The sequence below is a fragment of the Xiphophorus couchianus genome, chromosome 12, assembly GCF_001444195.1.
Source record: "Xiphophorus couchianus chromosome 12, X_couchianus-1.0, whole genome shotgun sequence".
In the NCBI taxonomy this organism is placed as follows: domain Eukaryota; kingdom Metazoa; phylum Chordata; class Actinopteri; order Cyprinodontiformes; family Poeciliidae; genus Xiphophorus; species Xiphophorus couchianus.
The window spans coordinates 13,469,573-13,493,902 of record NC_040239.1 but is presented as its reverse complement, the minus strand read 5'-3'; the positions used below and the strand labels follow the sequence as shown (position 1 = coordinate 13,493,902).

General features: G+C 39.8%; 2 protein-coding genes across 2 annotated transcripts; both read right to left on the bottom strand.

The window, feature by feature from the left end:
- Positions 1-526: 526 nt before the first annotated feature.
- On the bottom strand, positions 527-8,972 carry mrps27 (mitochondrial ribosomal protein S27). Its single transcript, XM_028034720.1, has 11 exons — positions 8,885-8,972; positions 8,627-8,704; positions 7,769-7,839; positions 7,605-7,663; positions 7,029-7,143; positions 6,543-6,621; positions 5,811-5,926; positions 5,610-5,712; positions 5,340-5,482; positions 3,524-3,682; positions 527-2,380 (listed from the first exon to the last, which is right to left on the bottom strand). Exons 1-11 carry the CDS (start codon positions 8,970-8,972, stop codon positions 2,135-2,137), a joined length of 1,257 nt encoding a protein of 418 aa, XP_027890521.1. The 3' UTR covers positions 527-2,134.
- Positions 8,973-13,665: 4,693 nt separating this feature from the next.
- znf366 (zinc finger protein 366) lies at positions 13,666-24,156 on the bottom strand. Its single transcript, XM_028035052.1, has 8 exons — positions 24,036-24,156; positions 23,015-23,167; positions 18,775-19,791; positions 18,293-18,460; positions 17,494-17,644; positions 17,062-17,253; positions 15,365-15,539; positions 13,666-15,284 (listed from the first exon to the last, which is right to left on the bottom strand). Exons 3-8 carry the CDS (start codon positions 19,785-19,787, stop codon positions 14,713-14,715), a joined length of 2,271 nt encoding a protein of 756 aa, XP_027890853.1. The 5' UTR covers positions 19,788-19,791; positions 23,015-23,167; positions 24,036-24,156; the 3' UTR covers positions 13,666-14,712.
- Positions 24,157-24,330: the final 174 nt, after the last annotated feature.

Here is a 24,330-nt window from a genome sequence, read left to right as displayed (position 1 = left end):
TTAGAGAAAAAGTTTATAGTTACTCTTCATTGTGCAGCTTTCAACTGATCAATTATGCAATATTTCATTACTCAAACATCAAAATATTTTGCAGCATCAATATCATTTCATCTGCAACTTTGCCTATACAGTAAAGCTAAAGTGCTCCCCTGTAGAAATGGAGAGTTGCAAATTATTTAATTATATTATTTTTGGTCAAAGTTTTGTTTTCTGCTTTGCTCATATGACTTTCTTACAGGCTTTTCTTTTAATCATCATTTAACATATCAAATCTTAGATCGCATTTTTATTTGCAGCACAGAACAGAAAAAATCACACCAACATTGATGTTCATTCGAATCAGAATCATGTGTTTGCTTAAAGAATAATAGTTCATAAATACCTACAATTCAATTTTTATTTAATGAAGTGGGAAGCCATTTAAATCAAGTCTGCTGTTTTCTCATACAAAATTCAGATTTCTAATCCACAGAGTAAGACTAGAATATCTCCAGGATCTCCATAAACATTCAAACAGGACACCAGAAAATGTTTAAACATTTTAATTTCACTGTGAAGGTAACCACTAGCACTCACAAAACAGGTTTCTGGCATTTGCTTTCTTGGCCATCCAATCACAGTGGATGGCCAAAAAAGGATGTTTGTTTACAATCTGTCAAGTTTCCATACAGGAATAAAATGTTTCTGTACCTCCACCAACAGCATCTGCCTGGAAACTTCTAATGTTTCCTTATTGACACTAGAACTGTCCTTATAGACAGTCAATAAGGGAACACTGCTAGTGTTCCCTTATTGACAGAAAACACCTGTTAATCCTCCCATATTAGCTATGTGGCTAAATTCAACGTGGCACAGAACCCTGTGGGTGAATTGTGGTGAACAGAGACACGAAGCGTCATGCTCAAAAACTAACTGGATACATAGAGGATCTAAAGCCTGTATGTCTGTATTATAAACCCAAATATCTGCAGCTCGCTCTTTTATCTCTTGCAAGAATGATGGCCGGATGTTGTAAATGTTCAATTATGTGATAAAACTAGCACCTGAAAGAAATCACAAAAAAATAGCTATATAATCAAATGCACAAAAATCTCCTGGTTCATTTATGTCACTTCTGTTCACTCTACTCAGTAAATTGGTTCTTCTGGGTTTCAGTCGTCCAACAGCAACCATGTCCTTGCTTGTAGAAATGACATCAGTGTGCTCTGAATTTAAAATCAAATTACTCCAGATCAGATGTGAGATTTTTGTAGTGACTGCAGCCAGGCAAGTAAAAGCAACTAAAACACCTTCATGTTTTAATACCTACAGGTTGCCTCAACAAGAACCTAGCAACGAGGAAATGTTTCTCACAAACATATTAAAGATTCATTGAATCACAATAGCTCTTGTCTCAGTATTTTGCGCCTCTCATTCATCCAGGACTGCATACCACCCAGCTCTTTCCCAACATCATGCTCTGAATACTGAATAGAGGCAACATAATGTGGAATGAACACATTGTGTGCACCACGTCATTTTCTTCTCCTGAAATCTATTATCTCCTAACAGAGTCCAAACATCTAAGTTTGGCCGGTTCTGTTTGTGTATTAGCTGAAGCTGCACGCTAATGTTGCCTTGTTAAATCCAGAACAATTTTCTGTCTTTTCCAGGAGAGATCGCAATCTAAATTGTGGGAATCAATGTTTTTCTTTGTATGAAAAAACCCCCAAAACGTTTACTGGTTACAAGTGCATTCCTTTCCAGGCACAGAATTTTTGGTTTTCTTGAGATAAAATTTTTTTTAAAAAATCAACCAATTCTTCTCCACAAATACCACTTTTAAACTCCTCTGTGAGAAAACCTCCATACAGAGGGAAAAAAAACAGAAAGGGACAACAGAGACAGATGCAGAAAGAAGAGGGAAAGTGGAAAAAAGAGGGGGCTTAATGGATCAAGATTGGCATCCTACCTTTAGTTTACATTCAGTTACCAAACAGGCACACTGTGCTGTGACAAAGTCAAACCAAATTTATTTTAAAATTCATAAACAACTCATATATACACAAGAGTAACATGTAGATGGTAGTATTATTGTATGGTTGACATTAAATCCCAAAGTGAGGACATAATTTTATTTAATCTGCATAGTCTCTTAAGCTTGAGCTGCAGCCCGGGCGGCTAATCGCTCTCGTTTCTCCTGCTCAGCTTTCTCTCTCTGTTCCTTCTCCCTCTGGATCAGGAGCCTCTTCTCCGCCTCCCAGGCCTTCAGCCGGCTCTGGTACTGCTCTATGTCTGGTTTTTCTGCAGAGGCCAGGTTCTGCTGGGCCATTGTGGCCACTAAAGCTTGGAAAGAGGCGGGGTCCACTTTACCCTGAGACTCTAGCTGACTGCTCAGCTCCTGGAGAGGAAAACAATGGTTAGAATAGTAGCTTAATGCCAGATCAGCAAAACAATGGGTTTGCCATGGCAACAGATTGATTAAACTCTCTTTAAAGAAAAAGATAATAAATGTTAACATTTTCCAAACTATATTGCAAGAAACGTTATCTTGGGTTGAGTAGAAAGTATCAAAATTAGATTTCATAGCTACTCTAAAAGTTCTCCAACTTTTAGGTGCGTCTTCGCTTTAACACAACTGAGTCAAATAATGATTGTTAGCAGAACAGGACAGCCTGACTGCGTCCTGGGGAGGCGATTCAGCCGTTGCTTCAAGTGTGCCGAAGTATCTAAAAGCTGAAGGCGCCGCCCTACGAGGACTGGATTTGAGATTTCCTGTCACAGACTGTATGACTATTTCAGATTTCATCTGTGTTTCTCAATTAGAGGAGCCATTAAACAGAAACTTTATTCTAAAAATAGAAATTACTCCTGAAGTCGTGCTCTTGTGTTTCTGTCCCTTCTACTGAAACCCTCAGGTATTTGCTGTACATTACTGCTCATATAGAGTAATGTTCTGCTGGATGTTTCTTCCAGTTAAGTATTTGTACAAAAAATATGCTGATCACCACATCAGATTTTTCTTCCTCTTCATAATCAGGCATCACTTTATGTCAAAACCTCGCTGAAGTGCAGTAAAATATAAAATACTTCTGGAAGTTACTGGAAGCTGAAAGAAAGCTGCAACTTGTTTGCCTCGTCACTGTTTGATCTCATCAGTTTTGCATCCAGGACGTTTGGAAGATTACATCTTAGGTTGGTTTGGGAACGCCTCAGTCTCCCAAGATGATTTGGCAGGAATAACTGGGGAAGGAGAGGTCTGAGGATTTCTCTTACAGCTGTAAGTACTTGTGAAAACAATTCTCCAAAGCAGACCAACATCAGAAGAGCTTATGATTCTAATTTTATGTAAATGCTTTGCGAAAAACAACAAAAATAAGTCCTCACAAAGGGCCGCTGTGCTTTAGTTTCTTAGTTTTCGCAAGAAAATCTGAGTCACAAACATAGACATAACAGGAAACGGAGTTTGCTGGCCTGCACTCTGCGAGGAAGGCTCATGTAAATTCGGCAGCAGCGACAAACAAAAGCAGCACAAAACACCCACCTTGAATCTGCTGACATAATGAGGAAGATTAGCCTTCTCAGCTTCATCGTCTTCATCTACGGCTTCCTCCTTCTTACTTTCCTCTCCGTCGGACTCCTCGTCTCCAGAACTGTCCGACGCAGCGGACAGCTCCTGCAGCACGTCGCTCACACAGTCAAGCTAAAAAAGTTAATACGTCTTTAAATGTTTTATCATGTCCTAAAACTGCTAGACTTGAAATAAAAAATTTCTATCTAAATAAATCCTTTTTTGAGAATGACATTTCTAAACTGGACAGACACGCGATGACGCAAAAAGGCTAAGGATTACTCATCAGCCGGCTTCTTAATCTTAGAGAAAGGCTAAGTTAGTGTGGCCTGAGGAAGCGGTCAGCAGAACGGGAGCTGCAGCACGTCCTCCCCGTCTCGCTGCATTATCTTCTCAGTCAACATTACTGCCGTGCCACCGTCACACACCTTCTGTTTGGTTACTGTTCCAGTGATTCTTTGACACCCTCTGCACTCTGGGCTCTTTTAAAAATCTCATTAAACACAGACAAAGCCAGATTATTGAACTGGGCAGCGCCGGCCAGAATAGAAGCAGCACAACCAGCCGTGCAGACGTGAATAAATAATATGACAGCTTGTGGCTTTGACCTCAGCAGGTGAAACCTGTCTGGGGATAAACAGCAGGCTGTCTGCTCTGTGTAACAAAGTGCTGAAGTGGTTTTAATCGCTTGGATTTAAACCAGTAACTCTGAAATATGTTTGGTATCAACATCCCAAAAGACAGATAAGGTGGCAGAAGTTATTTTTTTATGTTTTTGTTTCTCTGCCTTTATGTTCTTTGTTTGAAGAATTAATAGACTGCTGAGATTAAATTAATCTAGATTTTTGATGTAAATCTGTGCCAAGCAACTTATTTTAAATCAGGCTGCAGGCGTTTTCTTTAAACTCCTGAGAGTTTAACCATCTTTGATCATTTGAATTTAAATTTTCAACTTAGGATCTTTTATCTGTAACATATAGTAGGACTAATAGAAATAAGACATTTCTATTAGTTTTTCTATTTCTTTTTACTTAATTAAATCAATAACAGGTGGACCTTAATTTGATTAGTTCTAAATTCTAGACATTACCAGATCCCGTTGGTTCTTCCATGTAATCCCAGTAATAATTTTAGTGTTAAATACATTTAAATTTAGATTGGCATTTATATGTCCGAGTATAGCTCAACATGATTTTAAGCTCTAAAAATATTTTCAGTGTCTCATAGTTCTGGTAACTTGGCTCAGAAAACTGTCCAACTATCACATCCTGAAATCCCTGTGTGTCTTTCTGCGTTCACACAGTTTTCTGGTTCCAGTTATTAAAACAAAACATATCTACTCTAATGGACCATCTTGTTGATCTCGTTGATGCTTAACATCAACTTACCGACTCGGTAGAATAGTCGTCTTGTATTGGTGTATGAATATGTGTGCGTTTGTGGGCGTGACTGGGTGAATGTGACTCTAGTGGAAAGCGGTTTGATTGGTCAAAATGATTGGAAAAGGGCAGCATAAGTTCAGTCCATTTACCATTTATCCTCAGGCTGCAAAATGAGCAACAATCATCACGCCTCCACTACCATGCTTAGCAGGGAAGTGACATTTTTAATTTCTGTATTTTTATAAATGAGGTCTGAATTTTCTCCTACTTCTTGACTTTGCTCAAATTAAGGAGGTTAAAATATAAGACAAAGTTAATCGTCTTAGCAGGAAGTTTGTTTCTTCTTTGATGCTCTTCATGGAAACATTTTCGCAACAAAATAAATGTGTGAATTTCTACATACTTACTGTGTCTTTAGACAACTTTATGTCACCAGATGCTGCAGAAACTCTCTCCATTACAGCCAGCGCTCGTCCCAGATACCCTCTAACCCATGACAGAGGCATGCCTTTAAATACGCTGTGTATGCCCTCTAACATCTCCACCTTGCCTGGATGGGGAGGAAAAGGAAAAGTAAGTCAGACAAGCTCATAATGAAAGAGTTATGCATAAACCAATCACAGCACCAATGAAGAACTGAAGGCAGAAGAGAGAAAAAAAAACAGTCAAATACACACCAAGGAGAGCATTGCCAAGCAGCTGTGCACTAAAGCCGACAGTGTTGTCTTGCTTTAGACCACAGATGAGGAGCGACGCCCCCAAAGCTCGCTCCTCTGACACCTGAGCACAAATATGAAGAACAAGGCATTTTAAATGTTTATCACCTTTAATATCAAACCAAACATGCTGGAAATATTACAAGTCGAGTCGTCACACACAGAGAGTTGAGGTTTGGTTGCAAGAAAACTTCCCAGAGCATTCAGAGACAGGATCTGTGTGGAGGGAAGGTCAAAGGCCTCTTGGAGCATCAACTCTTCCACCACAGAGCATGCACCTGCACAAAGCAGACAAAAATGGCAATTTTATTTACTTTTCCGTATGAAAGAGTTTTCCTGGTGAAACTCAGAACGTTTGCTTTTCTCTGTGTCTTTATAAGAGATTACCACTTAGATGGAAATGAGTTTGGTCAATGAAGCCGGTTTTATAATAATACTGTACAAACGCTCAATTTACTTTTTAAAAATGTGTATTCTACTTCTTTTAAAAACAATTAGGAAATCAGCCATTTATGGGGTTTATGGGCTGGCAAATGAAAACTGGCTGAATTAACATTAAATTTAATTCCAACTTTAAAATCTGTAAACATAACATGAAGAGTGAGAATGGTTCATGTAGAAAATCACAAAATGCATTCATTAAAGTAAATACAGAGCTCCACATCTGAGTAGAAGTTTTTAAAATTGTGTAACAAGCAATCAAGGATATGGAGGGAAAAGTCTTCACAATGAAGTATTGTGTGCAGTCTGTCGTTACCACTCATGGGAACCGTCCATGTATTTGAATCTACCAGCTATAAAGCAAATCCTAAAACTGATCACAGCCTATTTTTTTAAAAGCACACCTAAAAATGACTAATAATCTTAAAATTGGTTGCATTTTAAGAGCCATACTTTTAAAGTCTCCATCCTTAATGTAGGAATCCAGCAGGAGGTTAAAGGTGAAGTCATCTGGAAATATTCCATACTGGGTCTGCATACATATTTAGAAAACATTAATAGAACATATAAACGTTTAAAGTGTTGTTGCATTGACTTTAAGACAAGTCACCCGACATGCTTAAGTAAAAAGTAAGAAGTAATTTATCTTTAATGAGCAACAATGGCTATGTAATGAGAGTATAATAAACGTGAATTAAAAACATATGTTTAACACAAACAAAGATGTGACAAAGGTTGCAGGTCATGTTAACCCAACACAACAGCTCATTCATACACAAAATATGTGCTGGACTGGAAAAGGTCAAACAACCAGAATTACATGCATCTGGTTTACTCAGATTACATCTGACTACCATGAGCATCACTGACACTCAAAATATTCTCATGAACATTCATCAGTACAGTTTTCCACAGGCTTTTGCATAATCCTGTTTGCACCTTGTTTTTGAGAGTGTGCAGGGCTTTATCTCTGGCTCCGTATTTCAGACACTGTCTGATCCAGGTGTGAACAGTCCAATCTCGCAAGTACCAACAATTTGGACTGTGGCGAAACCTTGGGAAATGGAAAAACAAAAAATATAAATAAACACACATGTACAAAAAAACGAGGCAGAAATAGTAACGAGTCAGATTCAGCAACTTTTGATCATCAGCTATGACACCAAGCAGAGATAAAGTTACTAAGAAACAGTTACAAATTTTCAAAAGTAGGAAAGCAGTTTTATTTCCCACCCTATATTGAAAGTAAATGTTCCCTGAGCAAGACTGTGATTGGCAAACATGCTAAACTGAGTAATCACATGAATGGGAGCAAATTCCAGAGAAAGGAGTAAACAGGAAAGGTCTGGAGATGCCCTGAACAAAGAGGACCATGTGACTGAGTATAAACCAAACAGACAAGCTAAACAGACGATTCAATCCAAGAAAAACACAGAAGTCGGTACCATAAAAAAACAAAAACAAGGAAGCAGCAGATATACGATGAAGCAGGAGAAGGAAAACAGTTTCTCATACTTGTACAGGTAGTACTCTGCCTGATCAACTTCCTCTCTAGACGATATGTTGTCAACAAACTAAAACAGAGAAAAGATAGATAATGAGCATCTTGTGTTACCATAAAAATAAACAGCACAATTTGAGGGGAATTGTCCGTTTAGATGCAATTAGATGCAGCTCACCCGTGAGATGGTCAGAGAGCTGACCGGCAAGTTTCGGTCGTACGTTCTGTCCATTAGGTTGGCCAGCAAAGCTGTGAAGTAATGAGCATAAAAAAATACAACATGATTGATGATCTAAAATGTATTTGGCTTCATTATCAGGTGTGGTGGTAAAGTGTGAAAAATCTAAAAGACAAATTGATTGACTTAATTTTTTTTTATTCTTAAACACAACTCAAGAGAGCTGGGAAAAAAAATAAGTCAGTGTTTTTGCTGATCAAAAACACTGAACCCTGATTCAGCACACCTAATCTCAATTGATGGCTGATTAACAGACTTTTAATTAGCAGACTTCTGGTCATCTGATTGACTACAGTTCAGAAGCAGAGAATCGACATAAACATGCAGGGCAGTGTGGTTTGATAGACACTAGATTAGGTTATCAATACACCACTGGGCTGCAGTGCCACCCGGTGTCCACTGAATGTCATTGCAATAATGGCATTTGTTATTTCAAAGGCTGTTTGGACATACAACTATTTCGATTGCTGCATAGCTACTAGAGATAAAGAATTTTTATTTTCATATTTTTATTAATCTGTACACGTTTGGTTTTGCATAGACAGAACCTTAGATGTTTTTGCAGAGAGATAGTCGTTTAAAATAAAGCGCAATCATGCAATAGTCCTCCTACTTATCCTGCGTGGGAGACCAAACGGTCTCTCACACATATTTACATAAAAAGCCACAATTTGGGGTGTTTTCAGAGCAACAGAGTGCCTCACTATATGAAATAGCTGACAGCTAAAATCCTGTAATACTCATGCGAGCCGAGTTTTCAGGTCAACTCTTAAATGAGCTGGAATGTGTGAACTTTACCCAGGTTCTGGGGGTCCTTCTCGCTTTCCTCCCACAGCTTGGTGTCCGTGTAAGCTGCTGATAGCAACCATCGTCTCGCTATGAAGGCATATTCACCAGATTAAACACATGTTAGCAAAAATAACGGTGACATTCAGCTTCTTCTGCTTAAATTCGTCATACGTGGCTCCAAAATATTAAGTAAAACATATTAAACCCAGACAAAAACATTCTTAAGATTATGCACTTTAATTGTGTCAGACAACAAACAACGTTTACCTGTAAAAGAAGGCGATAAAGCTTTAACTTTGACGGCTGCAGTTACACACCGCTTCAACACGGAGGCCGCCATTTTGGACCGTACCATTTTCAGCCGAGGCAGAGGGAGAGTTGATATGTCCGACAAGGATCATACCAAAGTAGGTGCTAGTTTATAAAAAAAAACTAAATTGGCAAATAATCAAACAGGCTAATGCAATAATATTTCATTAGATTTTCATTAAAGCATAACTTCTGAATCATTAAATTATTTTCTAATGTTTTTTTTGCTTTTTTTAAATTAAAACCAAAAATATTCCTAATTTACAAGCGAATCGTCATTTGTTCACCATTTTGAAGCATTTCAATGAAAAATAAGTTTAATCAATTATTTGTTTTTTTTATTTTTGATAAAGCACTTTCACTGCTAGAGTGAAGTTTTTAACTTGAGTTGATGAGAAAACTGTTTAATACGGAAGAGGATTAAGGCCACCGAAAAATAAAAGAATTCTGAGATTAAAGTAAGAATTCTGACTTTCTGACTCAGAATTCTTTGTTTTGTTTTTTCGGTGGCCCTAATCCTCTTCCGTAGTTTAAACTGTTAAAGAAAACACAGAAAATTGTCTGTAGAGGGCGATCTTTGTATGTAGGGAGAACTATAGCATGTCAGCTGGCATTCTGCCCAGAGCCTTTCTGCAACTATTTTATTTAAAATATTGCAAGCCTGGTTGTTAGTTACTCTCTATCAGGCTTGTAATTTCAAAAATTTCTCTAAATGACTAAAAGTTGCAACTGTGCAAAAATTGAGTGCAGCAAAATGCTCCTTTATATGTCCTGTGCATATCTGTGTTGCTGACCTATCACCTGTTATTGAGCCAATGTTTTTGATCTCCATAAATACCCCAGCAGGAAAGCCTTTAACTACAGTAAGCCCACTGGCTGTGGGTCAAACACGGTGACAGGTTGAGACTGGGGTGTGGACGGTTTTAATAAACAAAACATGGAAGATATTTTAGCATCATCTGGATTTCTCGCTGATGAGCAAAACAGGAAGCCTGTACCTGAAATGCACTCTGTCAGAGCTCACCATGTTGTTAGAGATATAGAGCTACATGAGCCGACGATTAAGCTCAAATCTTAGAAATGTTTTGTTTTGTTTATTTCAGTGAAAACCTGCTTCAGACTTGTTTTCTTTCGTCCATCACCCAGAAACCTCCCTATTTACCTATGTGTTCCAGTAAACAGAAAAATTCAGAAGTATTTATTTTCAATACCTCTCTCTGCTTCCTTTTTTCACACCACATACATGGTGTAGAATGGCATGAGTGCACTTAGGTGAGGAAAAGGCAACGTGACTCAAAAAGTGCATTGTTTGACACGTGTCGGTACACAATGGCACCCGACAGATTGCAGTAGCTGGCATGTCGGTGTGTGGCTTTGTGTTTTGTTGAAGCTCAGCTTCAATAATATGCAAAGCTACTGGTTTCTATAATAACACCTGCCGCTCAGGTGGACTGGCTTTCAGTAGAATGAAACAAGTAAGGCACAAAAACACTGTACTGCAGTCTACAAACTACTCCAATAACATTTACTGAAGCAGGATAATATCAGACAGAAACCAGTTATGTATAATCACATCTAATACACTAAATATATATCTATAGAAGGTAAGAAGTTGGCAAAGTCGTTAAAGGGGCTGTATTATGTATTTTCCAGGCACATTGTACCGTTTTATAGCACAATCAAGTAACTATGTTATCCTTGAGTTGTCATAAAATGCTATATACATCCAACATGATGTAAAATAAATTTCACTTCGCAATTCAACACTTGTGTCTCTTTAAGAAGCTCCTGCTCTTGCCAACATTCTGCCTTCAGCATGTCATCACAGCAACGTTTCTCAGTAAAGCCTTTAAAATTGCTCTTAGGAGTGTTGCACTGAGAAGTAGTTTGCATGATGAGGTCAGCAGATGCAGTTCCACCAGGTGTTTACTAATTGCTGCTGCCGCTAGTCTAGAGGAGCTGAGTGGGGAAGGAAGGAAGCTCTGTGAGGCGGAAGCTCGACTGGAGGCTGCAGCTCTGAGGAGGAGCTCTGTGGAAAAGGTGGGGCTTGGTGAGAGCCAGCATTTATCCACCCCAATGGCTGACACGCAATATTTAAGAGATTTTTCAAACAGGCATAAAAGAATCAAGGCAACATTCCATGTCTGTTTTTGATGAGGGAATTACAATATAACATGATGTAAAGCTCAAAAAAGTCAAATTTACGTAATGGCGCCCCTTTAATTTTGAATAGCTCACTTCTCTCCAGTTCTCCACGTTTATCTAAGCTCAAAACAACTTGAAAGGTGAGCTGGGGTTCACCCTGCAAAACAACTGGTAGGAAATTTGCCACCAAACTATCCATACTAGTTCAATTTCCTGTTTGTTCAGTTATAGTTTTCTAGAATATTCTACAATGTTCAACTCTCTTTCACAAATCTGTAATAGCATAGTTGATTCCTGGTGCCACACCTCATCGTGACACCTCACTCATATAGTTCATTCCTGCCCACTGGTTCAGTGTTTTGGCAGGTTTCCTGCAACAGCATGCTTAAAGTACTATCTGGAAACATGAACCTCTCACCCCGTATTGCTATATTCAGCCTCCCAGAGGACTTTAAAGAATTTTCCTCTGATCACCTAGCTGTCATTTCTTTCTCTTTTCTGTCGGCTAGGTGACACACATTGCTCCTCTGGCAGTCTGTTTATGCTCCCTCTGGATCTAGATGGTTTAGGGATACAAAGACTTTTCTTCAGCTCAAGAAAATACTCAATTAGAGGTAGTAGTAGTAGTAGGAACTTTTACAAAAGGTGACAATTCATAAATGTTTTAACTCATCATGCTTAGATATGAGGGTTTCTCCCAAACACCCACACATATTATTTTTTGTTAGCCTTTTTATCTTTATGTATTTCTTTTAATTATTTAGGTTTTATATCCATGCCACCTGCTGGTTTGGGTCCACTGTGTTTTTTGAAGTCCACAGACAATGCAGCCGCCTACCGGGAAATTCTAGAGCACTTCATGTTTCCTTCTGCTGACAAGCTGTACGGAGATGCTGATTTTATTTTCCCAGCAGGACTTGGCACCTGCTCACACTGCCAAAGGTACTAAAAGCTGGTTCAGTGACCATGTGTTCCTGTTATTGATGGGCCAGCAAACTCCCCTGACCTTTAACCCTTATGGCCTGTTGTCAAGAGGAAGATGAGAGACGCCAGACCCAAAGAGGCAGGTGTTGACCTGAAGGCCAACATTACAAGCTGATCGCCTCCATGCCATACCGCAATGATGCAGTAATTCATTCAAAGGATGGTGCCTATCTCCAGTCTATTGTCCAGTCTGTCGCAGGGCAACAGAGACAGACAGGACAAACACCCATGCACACACACACTCACACCTAGAGAGACCAATTAACCTGACAGTCATGTTTTTGGACTGTGGGAGGAAGCCGGAGTACCCGGAGAGAACCCACGCATGCATGGGAATCAAACCTTGCTGTAAGGCAACAGTGCTACCAACTGTGCCACTGTGGGTCATAATCACTGTGCGTCATAATCATCAAAATTGCAAAAAATGAAAGCTGAAAATATTTCACTGTAATGAATTCTTATAAAATGACTGTTTCACTTTCTGAGATGGCTGGTAAGATATACTGCACTTTTACACGACATCCAAATTGTTTGTGATGATCATAGGTGGGTAGTGTTCAAAAAGGTTATTTAAGTAACACTAGTGCTACATCAATATACTTTTGCTGAAGTAAAAGTATAAAGTTGCCAGCTAAAAAAATTACTCAAGTTAAAACCTCTTTCTCTATCTGTTCTACAGAATCCCTCCACTTTGATGGCGTATGTACTTTTTCTGAGGAAAAACCCCTACCTGCAGTGCATTTCTGCATATTCTTTGACTTCTCATTCTCTCCTAAGTTTCAGTTCATGAAAAAGCATCATACTGACCGCATCACCGTGTAAAAATCTACCTTTCATCAAACCTCCAAGCTGGAACTGGTTACACACACACACACACACACACACACACACGAGACAATGAGATTCCTTTGAGAGGAGCTGACTGCTGACGACAGATATGCACCGTTTGTGTTTTTTTTTTTTTTTTCTCGAAGCAAGGGGCTGGGATTGAAAAGTGTAGGTGAGGAAAGGAAAGAGGAGGAGGATGTGAGAACTTCCTCAAACTGTTTGCAGTTTCGCCCGCTGGGACACGGTGGTCGTGGCTGGACAGAAATGGAGAAGCTGCTGTTCTGCATTTCACCTAACAAGAAATGACTGCACTTACCTGAACTGGCACGATCGGGAGGTGGAAACGAGTGATGTGAAACAACACAAACACTAAGTTGCATTTATTGCTTTCTAATGCAGGAAGGTGTGTGTGAGCTGTTCTGCACAGTCATGTATTAATTAGAGTGGAAACTGTTGTTCAGGCATCAGCCTTTAGCAAAGTAGTATTTTTATTTTAGTAGATTCTTCTGCAATGAGGAGTAACAATGCTTTACTCTGAGTCGCACAGACACAAAGCTTTTGTCTGGGACACCCACTGTGTCCGTCACTGTTTGATCACAACCTAAAAGACAGAAGGGGATAGGTGTTTTCTCTTCCTCTTCCTCTGCTTTGAAAGAGAAGCAGAGGGAGCAATGCAAGCTTTTTGAAACTTGCAGCAACCATCTAATGTTTGGTGAAGTCAGACAGGATGAAAACCTAATGCTATCTTTAAAATTACTCCAAAAAAATGAAATAAAATAACAGAATTTGCAGGTTTGGGTTTATTCAGTAGAAACATGTTATTGCTACAATTTAACAGCAGTAGGATAGAAAACCCACAAAGCAAATGAGAAAAATAATCTTCTTAAATCATACAGATTCAGAATTTAGACACTAAAGAAACTAAATCACAGTTTATTACACAAAAAGTCAAATTTGTGCAGTCAGAACCTGATTGGTTTAGTTTTAGCATGATCTCCCACAAAAACTGTCTTCAAACATGCTAAGCAACACAATTCAGTCATAGTTAAAGCAAAATTATATGAACATTGAAAATTGATTTGTAAAAAATAGTACATTAAATAAATCTTTCATTATATTTACAAATTAATTCCCATTTATAAATCAGAATATATTCCCATTGTCTGATATTGGTAGCAATTCACAGCTTTAAGCATCCATGTGTATTTTCTGATCTGCATATGAACACAATATGTTAGATTTAAAAATACAATTGAATATCACACAAAAACATAATGTCTGAACTTTTTCTGGACATTCCCTTTATTTTATTTTTGAACAGATGAACACTGTTGGGCATCTTGAAATTGTCCACAATTTTCTTCCGAATGTCTCATTTTTAAATTTTATTCCATTTATTAATTTATGTCACAAATGAATTGGTGTGTTTGAGATGTTGATTTCACAGCTGTAAGTTAAATTAATTCAAAGGTTGTGGATTTCTAACAAGATCTTACGGCACCATAGCATCGTCATTTAATCTTTTTCTCCAGTTGTTTAAAGGAATTATGATATTAATGTATGTCGATTTGAAAGAAAGTAATAAAGTATATAAGGAATCTTGCTATTTCCGGCACATAGAAACCATTTGTAAAATTGTATCTGACCTAAAGTAGGAAAGGTTTTGTCTGATTTAATGTCAGACAAAATAAATATTTATTGTCTTTGTATGGTTATTAATACTAAAAGTGTAAATTTGCTCCAACTCACTTTTGCCATTGACAGATTTTCCACACTCTGTAACTCATGGTCTAACTTGTAATTTCTTTGTGTGCTCTATCAACTCTCTTTCAGTTTTCCTCTGTTACGTCGATGCCTTCATAACTACCATCCGGCGGCTGTTTGCTTTCCTCGCACTCGTCTTCTGAAATCGAGTCATAGTCAAATGACTCGGAGCGGACTCTTTCAGTGTATCCCTGCTCATGCACCTCTTCATCAGATTCATCAGATGATTCTGACTGTACGAGGCGGCGTGTATTACCAAACTGACCTTGTGATTTTTTCTCTCCTTCCAAAGACTCGTCCTCTGAACTATCCAGGTACTTCTTTAGTTTCGGCATCTTGACTGTTCGAAGTTCATCAACCCGACCGTCCTCTCCCTCCTTCAGGTCAGAAATGTACTGGTCCGCGCCTGGGGGCTCTTGCTGATCCACCTCTGGACTGTACTGGCTCCTTCTGTACAAACTCTCCTCATCCTCCTCCTGACAGGAGCTTCCTGGGATGCTTTCGCCATCAGACTGTGAGAGACGGAGGCTCGGCAAGCTTGGAGCTTTCTGGGAGAGGTCGAACGGTTCCTCTTGGCTATAGTGGGAGATGAGGCCCATGGATCTGTTCAGGCAGAGGCGTCCTCTTTGACGAAACACTAAGATTAAGGAAATGTTAAAACATTCACCGACTTTTACTGGCGAAAATGTTAAATCCTTCCAATATTTTCCTACTTACATCTTTCATCCAGCCCTCTGTCCATGACTCCGTGTTTAACCTTCATGTGTCTGGTGAGGTTCCCCTTCAAAGTGAACTTGCTGGGGCAGTAGAGGCATTTGAAGGGTTTGCTGTCCGAGTGAAGATGCATGTGTCCCATTAGATTGTGCATTCTGTTAAATTCCTTCCCACAAAGCTGAAAGAGAAGAGATTACATGCGATGTAAGGTTTCTGATTTGCTAGAGAGATGCTAATGCTGCTTCTAGCTGTTCTGAATCCAGTTGAGTCTTTTGCAGGATGCTTGTTACGTTCTTTCCTTGCAATATCGCTCAATTGTAAGGGATTTACTCACTGTATTCAACATCAACAATGATTTTGTGTCCACAAGTGTAACAAAAAATAGAGTTTGAAATTTAATTTTGTATTCCAGAATTTTAAGGTTAAGCTAATTCATGGACATGTTAGATGTTATTCTTACATTTAGACCTATCAAATATGCAATATTTCTTTATCTTTCCTTGCTGATTTTAATGATATTATGTTCATGCCAACTTGAACTGGCAAACTAATCTTATGATAAAATGCAAGTAGATTAATATTTAAGGTCTTACACTTTAATAGATGTTAAGATTTGCCTGCAGCAGCAAAACTTTACAGAATATTTTTAATGGAAGTTGTATTAAATACACAAAACTAACATTCATTTGCCATAAAAATAAAAAAATAACAGAAATAATGAAACTGTACTTATGTCACTTCAGCAAACTTATTTCTCTGCAGCATCTCAAAGCTAATCTCAGACTTTTCCTCTCTGTTAGATCACAGCATGCAGAATAGCAAAGCAACACGTAATCATGAATGAATGTGCAGACAATAGGACACACACCCTTTCTTCCTCCCTCTATCCTTGTTTTTCTGTTTTCCTCTCTGTCTTCACCCTCCCTCTCTCACTTCTAACACACACACACACAAACACACCCCCACAAGAAACGCACAAGAAAAACAGAAAGCGCCAGAGGGAGAAAGAGAGAGGAAGCAACCCTGAGACAGGGCCAGGAGGAGAACAGGGAAGGGCAACTCCTGCGCTGTCCTTCCTCTGCATTCTTTTTTATTAGGGTGGTCCTTTCCTTCAGGAGGAGAGAGGGACTGTAACTGTCCAAGAGGACCGTGAGAAAACAGGAAGCTCCCTCGAGCAGCAGAGAAAGCGAGATGAAATCTATTTGTGGGCCCTGTTCTCTGGGGAGACTGGGGGGGCCATTGTTAGAAAGGCGGTTTGCACCGGTATATCCTTCCTATGGACGAGGAGGCTCCCACTCCCATGAGCCTCTTTGCTATCTGGTCATCGTTTCAGCGCTTGTAACACATAGATCACTCCAGAAAAGAAGGAACTTTCTTTGACAGCAGGTAACACCTCAGATTGGTTAGAATGGTTTATCCTTACAATAAAGCCAGGTCCTCAATTACCTTTACCAAACAGGGCTAAACTAGAAAGATCCATTTAGTTATTAAGTATTGTGCATGCAAAACAATTCACCTTTTCTACACAAATGTTAGTTATCACTTGGCACAATAATAAAATCCTCTGTATCCTTTTTCTGCATTGAGTTTGTCGAGAACCCATGACTCTTCAGCGATTTTTTTGTGCACAAAAGAAAAGTTACAAGAATATAAAAAATATACATCCAAATGTCTCCTCCTCAGACCAACTTTTGACCAACCTTGCATTTATAGGGCTTGATGTCCGAGTGGACGATCATGTGAGCCTTGAGAGTCTGCTTCTGGACGAAGCTCTTGAAGCACATGTGGCACTGGTAGGCCCGTATGTTGGTGTGGATGAGGACGTGGCGCTTCATGTTGGCCAACAGTGTGAACTCGCGGCCGCAGATGCGACACTTGTGCTCCTTCACCCCCTATAGAGCAAGAACATGAGAGGTGAAAATAAATCTGTTGTTTAAATTTAGCTTAGAAAATGTCAAGCTCTGCAGGAGCTTCCATTACTTCCATTAAAAAAATACTTCCATTTTTCTTTAATCATCTGTAAGGTTATAAAATCATACATGGATTTGCTGAAGCTTAAAATTTGCATTTCGCTGTCCTCTTCTTTCAAATATGATGGTTTCTGTTTTGTATTCCCTTCCTTTTGAACCTACTTTGTGAGTGAGGGTGTGCTGCTTCAGGTGGTGCGACTGGATGAACTCCATCCCACATTCGCTGCAGATGTACGGTCTGATGTCCTTGTGTTTCATCATGTGGTTCTGAAGCTGACTCGGGTACTGGAAAGTTTTCTGGCACTCTGTGCACCTGCAGGAACCGAAGATGGTTTTATTCAACCGTGCAGAAAGGACGAAGAAATGCATACTTTGTTGTCTTCCTACGTTATTGTCGCTTTTGATTTTAATTCCTCCGTTAGAATTTCACCCGGGCCAATCAGGGAACAGAAGACGAAGTTGTGAACAATGACGTCAATTTTCTGCCCTGTTTTAAAAATGTACTCTGCCTGCATGGGCAAATTTCCCCCCATAAGCTTGTAGTTTTAGCAATAGCAGCGGAGGAAGTGAGCAAATCCGTTCAGTTTGTGTTGGTCACGCTTCCAAACACTTACGTAAAATTAGCAGCCGCCTCGTTCAACTCGGCATTTCTCTTTTTTGCAATGGAGGATGGCTGCTTACGGCGCAATCTTGTTCTTCTAATAAATTTCCAGCAGACTTAACGCTGTCAGCATTTAATGCTGCCCCCCACTGGTCGTCACAGCAAAGACCATTTCCGGTAAGCTGCATAACGTAATCGCCGAATGTTAATTGCGTAAAATTTTAAACTTAAGTGTTTCTCCATAGCCAAGAGTCTGGTAACGCTATCTACCATGTAAAGCGTAGAAGAAGGGGCTTTTTTTAAAAAAAATTATAAACCAGGCAACATCATAAATATCTTTTGGAAGAATTTTGTAATCACCTGTACAAGGTGGGACCACGATGGACTGTCAGATGTCTCTTGAGCTGGGCCAGGGTGGGGAAGTCCAGACCACACTCCACACACACATTCTCCTGCCCTTTTTCGTGCTTCAACTCGTGGGCACGAAGCTCGCTGGGATAAGCGAAGCCTCTGCCACACACACTGCAGCTGCAGGAGTAAGAGAATGTGTGTTAAAATGACAGCAGAGTGGCAATAAAGAGCTGAATTTTACCTGCACTGCAAAAACACAAAATATTACCAAATAATTTTGCTTTAGTTTCTAGTTTAAATATCTTCAAATAAGACAAAAGTAACTTACAAGTAGCTTTTCAGCAAGATATAGGACAGGAGTTTGTTTTAACACTAGTACTTTTCATCAATATTAAGTTACTTCAAACAAATTCCAATATCTTGCTGAAAAGTTATCTGTAAGTTAGTTTTGTCTTATTTGAAGTGAACTAAGATATTTGCCAGATATCTACCTGTATGGTTTCACGTCGCTGTGCTGCATCATGTGTCTCTTCAGGTGGCTCGTCTGGGTGAAAGCTTTGTGGCACACCTGGCACTTGTGAGGCCTCATGCCCTGGTGTGTGAGGAGGTGTGTGTGCAGGTGGCTGAGCTGCTTGAACAGCTTCCCACAGAGGTGACAGCCGTGCGGCTTGATCCCGTTGTGGCCCAAGATGTGCGTGACCAGGTTGTACTTGGATGTGTAGGACTTTTCACACATCCGGCACTTCCATCTCTTCTGGTCGCCGCCGACGTCCACGTAGTAGCTGTCATCTACATGGACGCTGAGACCCGCCTTCTCGGCGTTGGTGAGCTCACCTCGGGGAGCTTCGTCACGTGGGGCCTTGCTGGAGCGAGGGTCCTGTCTGGGGTAGAAGGGACTGGGTGGGATGTGCATGACTGGCCCAGGCATGAAGAAGGGGTACGGGAAATGGCCGTGAGAAAGAGGAGGGAAGTAAGGCGGGTGGAGATGGAGAGGGGAGGAAGGCCAAAGAGAGGACGGACTGGGGGGCTCCTGCTTCACCTGCACAGGGAGACTCAAACCTCCTGATCTGCTGTGAAGCTGCAGCCTATTCAGCTCAATCATCCCAGGTATTGGTCGAGAGGACGTGGAGGAAATGGAGCAAGGTGGGAGCGAGAAGGGGACATGAGAGATGTCTAGCTTCTTCTTGCTCCTGCTCTCTTCTGCCTCCTCCTGTTGTCCATCAGGCGACTCTTCCCCCTGGGTGCCCGTTTTGAGATGAAGCCTCTTCTTTTTTGGGAATCCTTCTTTGGGAACGTACCCGAGCCCGGGTACAGAGAAGAACGCCGGCGTGGTGAGAGCACTGTAAGGGTCTATGGTGGGGTAACCGGGTAAAGAGAATCTTGGGGGCTTTATATAAAGCGGGGCTTGACCCAAGTAGAAACCCCGCGGAGGTGCTTGTCTAAGCCTGTCTCCTTGAGAAGGACTTTCACGTGGTGAGAAGTTCACAGTGTCTTTCTCCATCATTATTCTACAGAAAACAGAACAAGCAGCTGTTAGGCCTGGGGTGTCCAAAGTGTGGGGGGCAGTGACGTGCGGTGAGGTTCATAGATGGTGAAGCACTGACTTAAAAATAATGATATTTACAAATATATACCCCCTGCATGTTATTGTTTACATGAGGAAATTCCGCGCATGCGGACAAAGCTGGATGGCAAAAAGACAATTATTTTACATGTCATGTACAGCCGCGCTGCCGCCGTAGAATAATTCCTTTAACTCAATCAAACTTGGACATGTAGATATTATTAATGTAGTGCTGTGCTCCACAGCAAAGGGAAAAACCATTAAAGTACAACTCAAAACCACTTCTTTCTCGCTCTCTGTATCAGCGCAGCTACGCGCAGACTCGTTGCCATAGCAACAGACAACACCACCACAAAAAACAACAACAACAACAACAAAAAAACACAAAGAGCAGAACATTCAACACATTCAGCCTCTGAATGTGCTGAATGTTCTGCTCTGCCTCACCTGCCTCCCCTGACCGCACGTCACTGGTGGGGGGTATTATCGAGAGAGATACAAATTTGACCCCAAAGTACAGATTTTTGATGTGGACTTTATATTTTATATCAGGACAAAATTATCACAAAGTAAAATCATCTTACAATAGAGCCAGAACATAAAAAATAATCGTGTTTTTTGCATTCTCTTGTTACTCAAAAGCAAGCTTTGCTGCACCAAAAATCAGCTTTTAGTTAATTTTATAAACTTGGCTAAATACAGCAAACATTATCAAAACAAGATTTTATTGATCAGAATTCATTAAATTGTGTTCTGTTTTTTTTGATACCTAGAAAATTTGTAAAGTTACTTTTGTCAAGTTTTGGATTTAAAATGATTTCCAAATAATTTCTAGCAACAAATCGACCACTTCATTTGTTGGATTAAATTATTGCATGCTTAGTTTATTGTTGAGTTGGTAAGACATTTTTTAGGGCCCAAAAGTCCTTTTGACTTGATTTTAGGCCATGTGACGTTTGGAAACCCCAGTGTTAGACACTGATGTTCGTCAGTCTGCTTTCAGATTTCAGAGGAAGTCTGCAGTCTGTGTTTTTACTCTGGTATAAAACCTATCAATACCTAGAAGAAAAAGCTCATGTTTTCTTATATTAACTAAGCTATTTTTACAGAATACATGTCCTCTTACAGTGCATTGAAAACTATTCATTCCTCTTGAAATGTCCCACTCATCACTTTGTTTCACTGTGGGGATGTCAAGTTCAGGATGATGATTGTTTTAGTTAAAAAAAAAAGTTTCATTCATCTTGGCGAACCTTGTCCCGCTTATTTGGTAAATCTTACGACAGTCTTTGCAACAGTATCTTTTCTCTTCTCACTCTCCTACATTTGTGTCTGATCTCATCAACAGATTCTCTTACCTGATCTTTGCAGCTCCTCCAGAGTTACGAAGAGTCTTTTATATGTTTATTAATGCTATCCTTGCTCAGAGTGTCAGTTTAGATTTATTGCCATATCAGTTGTGTTCATCTGAGAGGTGTTCAAAGCTCAGGATATTTGTTTCTAACCCAAATGTACTTCAAACTTCGCCACTATTTAATTCCTGGCTTGTCTACTGTGCATCTTGGTCTTCATGTTTGGTTTCTAATGTTCCCTAACAAAAAGGGCACATAATGAAATTTGTGGTTGTGACAAAAATGAGTTAAAGGAGTGTGGACAATTTAGCAAGACATGACAAAATCATAATCTGACATTTTAAAGTTTTTATTTTGAATTATATTTAAACAAGTAAGGTGAATCGGAGGTGTGAAATGTAATGGATCCAAATCAGAGACAGCTCTGCAGAATCGGCATCAAAAAAGAGTAGCTAATAGTTTTAAAATATGCAAAGTACAGTTATTGAGCAGATCTTCTTTTGATCAATGCTTATTTTTACCTCCAGGCGCATCATTAAGAGGAACAGTTTATAAAAGCTCATCTACTGACCCTGCTTCTGGTTTCAGTTGAAGATGGGGAGCAGTTCCTCTGAAGCATTTTTATAAAGTGAAGGTTGACGAGGGTGCAGAGCGGCGCCGACACCCACATCTTTCGGTGTTCAACCTGAAACCTTTCACTTCTTTCTTTCTCACAGGTCTCCTCCTCGTCTGAAATCGGGAAGTTCTCTGAGAAATGTTCACCTCTACCTCCTGCAGCCTTTTCGCTTCTCCATCTCTTTTCTCTATGCTCTGTTCATCTCTTAGCTTTATTTGTGCACTCACAGAAGAACTGTCCACTTTTCTAACTTCTCACCATGTTAAAATTGGCTTTCTGACTCAAATAACTAACAATAACACAACGGTGATGTAGCTGGCATCTTCACGGCCGTCTCTTAGTGTGATTTTCTAGATGATGGACGAAAACGATAACTAAAGTCAAAGGGGAACCATCTCACTTCTGCATGGCATTCAAAACAGTTCTAAACAATGTCGTTCATAACATCATCCTTCTATTCCTGGTAATCGTTTCCAGCTTATTCGTGAGAATCTGCAGAGTCTTCTAACATAATAGTTAAACTGAACAGTTTACAGGTAGAATGTGACCTTTTTGAGATATTAGATAAACAGTCCAACATTTATAATCTCCAATTGTTATTTAGTGTTTGGTCCACTGGCCTATTTCTGAATTAGTGCTGGTTAAAATTGTAAAAGAATCTAACAAAAAGAAAAAGGAAAACAAACTTTTGTCTTAATCAGTTTCTCAAATACATTTCATCATTGAAAATGAGCATCCAGACTTTTTGTATATTCGCAAACTTACAGATTAACACATTTTGTAATTATGAAATGATTTCTCCTCTCTGCAGACCTTTATAATAATTTGAATGTTCCTGATGCTGAGACACAAAGAAATGGCAATTCAACAAAACAAAAAAGTGCAGACGTGTTAAAAATAATATTCCTAATGCAGGGTGCAAGTTTTATCAAAAATATTATTCTATCACTTTTCAGGTTTTCGAGCCGCCGCGAACGTAAATCAAAGTTTTCATTGTTTTCTGTCTCAGAAGTTGAATTCTCTCTCCTGGACTCTGTCCTCCTCACTCCTCCTGCTTGAGTCGCTGTGAGCAGAGACCCCTGCCTGTTTGCCACACTCATCCCAAATAATCCATTAAAAGTGAAGCCCCTCCTCATGTGCCAGTCTGTGTTATGCCAGTGTGTCCTGTGAGGCTGCAGGGAAGCCTGTGTGCAACTTACCAGCTTTTCCCCCCCTCTCTCTGTGATGCTTTTGGCTGAAGTGCTGCTGCTGCTCTTGTTGCTGTTGTACCTGAGCCTGAGTTCTCTTCCTCTCGCTCGCTCCGCAGCTCTCCTGACAATGAGCCGCCTGTCCACGGATAGCATTTGAAGTGACTTAAGAAAGAGAACAGGAACAATCACTTTGTTTTCATTTTTCAGATGAGTACCTTCGGAGAGAAGGAAGGAAGGGAGGGGAGAGGAAGTCAACAAGCCTAGTGCCTTCCTGCAGAAAAATAAGGAAACACTAGATAGACATCTCCATTTCTCTATGAAATAGGGATTAGCACAGGTTTTTGGAGGAACTTGAGGAGGAGAGTTGACGTTGCACAAACAAACAGCACAATTTGAATTGTTAAGAGTTGTGAATTGACATGCAATGATGGACTGAATCTTTCCACTGGTGTCATTTTTCAGATGTTTTTTTTAACTATCAGTCTATTTTAAGGAAATGCAAGATGATTTAGTTTTTGCTGCAGTGAAATTCAGTACTTTGCAAAAGTATTCATACCCCCTCAACATTTTTTCCACATCACAAAAGCTCAGTCAGATTACATGGATAACCATGTGAAAAGCAATTTTTAAGTCTTGTCACAGATTTCAGCCTGGACTTTGACCAGGCCATTCTAACAAGTGGATATGCTTTTTCTAACCAGGGTGCATTGCTGGACAGCCGCTATTCTGGGACTTGTGGATGCATCCCTCATCACCATCAAGTCATTTGGCTCTGTGAGGCAGGAAAAGAAGTATTTATTTGACTTGATTGTGGAAGAAATGCATCTAAAAGTTGCAGCATAATAGCACCAAAAAACTGGACTTGGGCTTTGAAACTATTCCTTCATGACTGTCTGATTAGGGTCATTGTCCTGCTAGAAGGTGAACCTCTCCCTCAGTCTTTTGTGTTGTATTTTGTGGTATGACAGGCAGACAGAAGCTTGGAGTTGTCATGGAAGACATATTTAGTGAAACTAATGAGAAAACTTACAGACAAATAGCAGGTAGCAACAGCTGGACAAGCGGAGCAAAGCATGGAATAAGTCACGAAGATCAACAGAGGAACCAGAGAGGATTAATGCAAACTGAATATCTTAAGTACTGAAGGAAACGTGACAAAGGAGCAATCAAAGAAGAGTAGAGGCAGCTGGGAGAGAGGGAGCGCAGGCAGAGGAAATGAGGAGATGAAAAACAGCTGGGAGGGTGAAGAAAAGGAGAAAGAAACAAAACTAAGACACGGGGAAACCAGACGAAAGGAAAAAACTTTAAACTATTTTAAGGAACCC